General features: G+C 44.4%; 1 protein-coding gene across 2 annotated transcripts; it reads left to right on the forward strand.

The window, feature by feature from the left end:
• Nucleotides 1–1,255: 1,255 nt before the first annotated feature.
• Nucleotides 1,256–3,697, forward strand: pitx2 (paired-like homeodomain 2; the record flags this gene model as incomplete). Of its 2 annotated transcripts, none has more annotated exons than XM_083890889.1 (3): nt 1,256–1,462; nt 1,886–2,068; nt 2,954–3,697. In XM_083890889.1, 3 exons carry the CDS (start codon nt 1,256–1,258, stop codon nt 3,503–3,505), a joined length of 942 nt encoding a protein of 313 aa, XP_083747015.1. In that variant the 3' UTR covers nt 3,506–3,697. The 2 variants fall into 2 exon arrangements, with proteins under 2 accessions (XP_083747015.1, XP_083747014.1); XM_083890888.1 differs by having other exon boundaries at nt 1,256–1,445; nt 1,869–2,068.
• Between the last annotated feature and the right edge of the window lie 1,246 nt (nt 3,698–4,943).

Raw genomic sequence — 4,943 nt, forward strand, 5'->3', positions numbered from 1 at the left:
GGTCACTTGCGGCTCCGCTGGACTTGATTTAATGTCTATTTGAACGTGAACTGTGCTCAGGTCAAGAGGATCGCCTCATTTATGACTGGCAATCATCTCCCTCTGTATATCCAGGACCTGAAGGGTCAGATTTGGTCAGATGGATCAGAGAACCCATGTGGCGAATACCTCAACTGAATTAGACGTTCGTGCCTAATATTTCCCACCACCTCGACTGTGTTTGAATGAAAACGGTTTATTTTTGTCTCATTAAGAGAACGGGATATTCTGTGTGAGCTGCACCAGCTGCACATGAGCTCGTTTGAACATACTGTACATGTCTGCTAGTTAGCGTTTGACAGTTGACAAGTGCGCAAAGACAGATTTGGAGATTGGTTCCAACTCTCTGCCTTTAATCGCGTGGCCTTTCACGGGGGCCGTGGTTGTAGTGTGTGTTGTTTTGTTTGATATTCAGTCGGCATCGGGGGCTTTTGATAGATAGATATATGTATTTGTGCTTTGAGTCTCTCAGTGGCTCGTTTCATCCACATCTGAGTCCCTGAGTAAACTGTAGTGACACAGACAGCGAGCCTGCTGCGGCTCAGTTTGAGTATGAATGGAAGTGCATCGTTTTGCTGGGCCACTGGACCCGAGTCATAAAATGAGGCCAAACTGTTATTTTCATTTATTTTTTATTATTTGGTCTTGGGCTGCTGCGCAACTGCACCTCGGCGGCGCTTCACCATCTCTCTTTACATGCTTTTATTTGGTAGAGGGGAAAAATACCGCGGGGGGAACACACTGGCAGACATATCTCGTTTCTGAGAGCTCCGGTTGGTTGGGCACACTGTCATATCCACATACATGTGCCTGTCAGAGAAAATATGGGCGGGCGCAACGCGGTGACGTGGAGGTCTGGATAGAGGCGCAGTTGGATGAGCAGTGCGCAGGCAGGCAACAGCTGAAATGAACAGAGAGCTGTGCGGTGCGCGTCTGCCTCTGGATCTAATATCACCTACCTGTCCTTGTCACTCTGATAGTCCGCCGAGTTCACCGCTCTTCACCACCGATGCTATGGCAACGCTCGATGGCCTGTTTTAAAGCTTTTATCAGCTCAAACACAAAGAGGGTTTTTCTTCACAAATCGGAAAAGGAACCGCGCTCCCACTGCTGCTGCTCCTGCTGTGCGTTTTTTGGAGACATTCCGCACTCGGACTTTCCGCTTTAAAGGGAACTCGATCTGCTTTTGGCAGCCAGTTGTGCGATCTTTTTACTCATGAACTCTATGAGGGATCCATTAAACACAGACCATCCCCACCACCTCACAGGGAATAATAAACTTGCCTCCACGCACTACACGGCTCTGGCGATGGCCTCCAGCTTACAGCCGCTGCAGCGGTCTGTGGACTCTAAACACCGGTTAGAGGTGCACACCGTGTCCGACACGTCCAGTCCGGAGTCCGTCGGTAAGAACCGTCCGGGGGTGCAGATGTGTTGTCAGCGAGGCGCAGCAGATGTCACCGCGGTGCCAAAAACAAAAGATGGCTCCGCGGGTTTAATGTGCATGCAGATATAAGAGATTACAGCTGTCGAGGTTTCGGTGTTATGTAAAAGACATATTTTTTCGTATGTGTCAACTAAAATGTGTCTCAATTAGAGTCAACGTTTATTTAAAATGTTATATTTACACAAATCGTAGAAGGGACAGCGTAAAAATCGGGCAATTATTTACTTGTTTATAACCAATATTGTCTTTTAATTAAATAAAAAGTTATTCAATTTCCCTAAGAGTTTTGTGCACTCAGAATTGTTTTGTCCGCTCTCAGTCTAAAAAGAAAAGGATCCAACATGAGCCTGACTAAAGTGCAACTGCTCTCCTCTTTTGACAGAGAAAGAAAAGACCCAGAATAAAAACAACGACGACTCCTCAGATGACCCTAAAAAGAAGCGGCAGCGGCGGCAGAGGACTCACTTCACCAGCCAACAGCTGCAGGAGCTGGAGGCCACTTTCCAACGGAATCGTTATCCGGACATGAGCACGAGGGAGGAGATAGCCGTGTGGACCAACCTCACAGAGGCCCGGGTCAGGGTGAGTCAAGTCCCCTTGGGTATAAACACAAACAGTCCCTTGTATAATATGTGTATATGTGTCTATGTGTATGTGTGTGTGTGTCTGTGCAAATATAAAATTGCCACATTTCTGGGGGTGATTTTTACGCACGGACACTTGGTGTAACTTTACTCACGGCTGGATTTAGCATACTTTTATCTTTTTTTAAACAACAATCTTGTTTAATTTACTGTTTGCTCAATACTCAATTTAATTGCATTGTTATTAGACTAAATAAAATAACAATTCAGAGGCAAATCATCAGTGTTGATATAAAAAAAATTCTACCTCTTCAATTATTTTATAATGACAAAAAAGACAAATGTACCTTGTTTGTTATTTTCCTGTTTGCGTGTAACAACATTAACAACACATTAGTGACGCTAACGAGCCTCTGTGCCTGTGTGACAGATACCAGTCGTGTTCGCTGGTTCGTGTGAAAGAGGTGCAAAGCTTGTATTTTGCAGTTTGTCGCCCTGGTGTCGTGTGTGTGTGTGTGTGTGTGTGTGTGTGTGTGTGTGTGTGTGTGTGTGTGTGTGTGTGTGTGATGGAGGTCAGTGTGTTTGTGGAAGCCTGCAGAGGGAATACACATCCACGGTGCAGTGACAGATGTGTGTGTGTGTGTGTGAGAGTGAGTGTGTATTCAGCTCAGATAAAGACTGATTCAAAGCGGACTAATGGGTTCACACACACATAACCTAGTGTGAAGAAAATAATTGCCTTTACAGAAAATGTACAAAGTACAATTCCTCTTGCAGCCGAATGCAGATGTTGCGAAACATAACAAGAACAATCTGGGCTATAAAGGGCAAAGAATGTTCAAACTACAATTAATTCCGCTTTTTTTCATTTCCTTTGCATTAGGTTTGGTTCAAGAACCGGCGAGCCAAGTGGAGGAAACGGGAAAGAAACCAACAAGCCGAGCTCTGCAAAAACGGTTTCGGGCCGCAGTTCAACGGACTCATGCAGCCCTACGAAGACATGTACCCCAGCTACACGTACAACAACTGGGCCGCCAAGGGCCTCACGTCGGCCTCGCTATCCACCAAAAGCTTCCCCTTCTTCAACTCCATGAACGTCAACCCCTTGTCCTCGCAGACCATGTTCTCGCCGCCCAACTCCATATCCTCCATGACTTCCGGCATGGTGCCGTCGGCGGTCACGGGCGTGCCGGGCTCCAGCCTCAACAGCCTCAACAACTTGAACAACCTCAGTAACCCGTCTCTCAACTCCGGGGTGCCCACGCCGTCGTGTCCCTACGCGCCTCCGACTCCTCCATACGTGTACAGGGACACTTGTAACTCCAGCCTGGCCAGCCTGAGACTGAAAGCCAAGCAGCACTCGAGCTTTGGATACGTGCAGAACCCGGGGTCTAATCTGAGCGCGTGCCAGTACGCCGTGGACAGACCAGTCTAATACCTACCTGCACTGCAAAAAATCATCACTCTAACAAGCCATCGAGGCTGTGTTTTAAGTGACAAGTAAAGGTGTGATTGTCTCGCTAAAGGAGAAAAAAGGAAATCTGTTTTTGTTTTTTTTACTTTTAAGGACATTTCTCCATCTTCTTTGTACTAGTTTGCGTCATTCTGGCTTTTATTTCACTTAAGAATGTTCCACATTTGACTTGAAAAATGCCAAATTGATCTCATCTGTTACTATAGATTAATTTTTTTTGTGGGGGGGGGGTTATGATTTCAGGGTTGGTTACATGGTTTGTTATGCTGGTCATTTTTTGCAGTGTGCGGGTTAATCACAAACAGCCGGCCACAGGAACAAGAGACTACTACAACTTTTTTCTTTTTTTTCCATTCTTCACAAAAAAAAAGGGCACTCGAGACTGAACCACTGAATCAAGCTCAGCTCCAGGTCGGAGTCAAACTCAAATGGGAGTTTTTTTGTTTTTAAGTTTATTCCCACTTTGATGGATCCAGCTGTTTCACACACACACACACACACACACAAAGAAAACACACACACACATGTTTTTTTTTCTCTCTGGTGGATATTTGGACGTTGATTGTTGACTGAAAAAAAAGGTTGTATATATATTTGAATGATCATCTCCTGTTTTTGTCGAGGCGAATGCGCTCTAACCCTCCACACTCTCTCTCTATCTCTCTCTCTCTCTCTCCATGAGGTTCAATTTATCAACGCATGTGGACAAAAAAAAAGAAGAAAAACCCCTGAAAAAGGAATCATGTTTTGCTTGCAAACAAAAAGGGAATGTACATACTAAAAACGCACCAGTTGTGTGTTTCTAACATATTATAAATTTATTATTAATGTCTGTGTGAATATCGATTTAGAATAGCAATTCTGGAATTTAAAAACGACAAAAAAATGAAGCATCAAAAAATGTTCCTGCGACAAAATTATTTGGGTTTTTTTGCTCTGTGTATACTATTTGGTACGAAATTTATGTTCTTTTTTTGTTTTGTTTTTTTCCAACATCCAAAAAAACTATTGTGTTTTATTTAATGGAAGTAAATATATTGTTCAAAAACATTCTGCTGCAGGACTTTTATTGAATCTCTGTGTTGGCGCAGTCCCTTATTAGTGAAGTGCAGAGCAATGACAGTGTGTCTACAGCCTTTTCGATTATGTGAGGTACTTGTGCGGCTAATCTATAGAGGAAAACAATGGGCCGCTCCAATACACAAAGCAGCGAGATGCTCCGTCAGATTAACTGCTGAATACATGTCTGCGCGCTCTCAGCCAAGGAGCCTCGGCTGGTCACTGGTGCTTGAAATAACACGGGAATCAACAAACAGGAGTTGGACCACACAACAATGACTGGAGTCCATTAGTGTTTGTTTTCTTTTCCTATCTCCCTGTTTGAAGGGATTCTCTGAGG

The sequence above is a fragment of the Microchirus variegatus genome, assembly GCF_963457635.1.
Source record: "Microchirus variegatus genome assembly, chromosome: 6".
NCBI lineage: Eukaryota > Metazoa > Chordata > Actinopteri > Pleuronectiformes > Soleidae > Microchirus > Microchirus variegatus.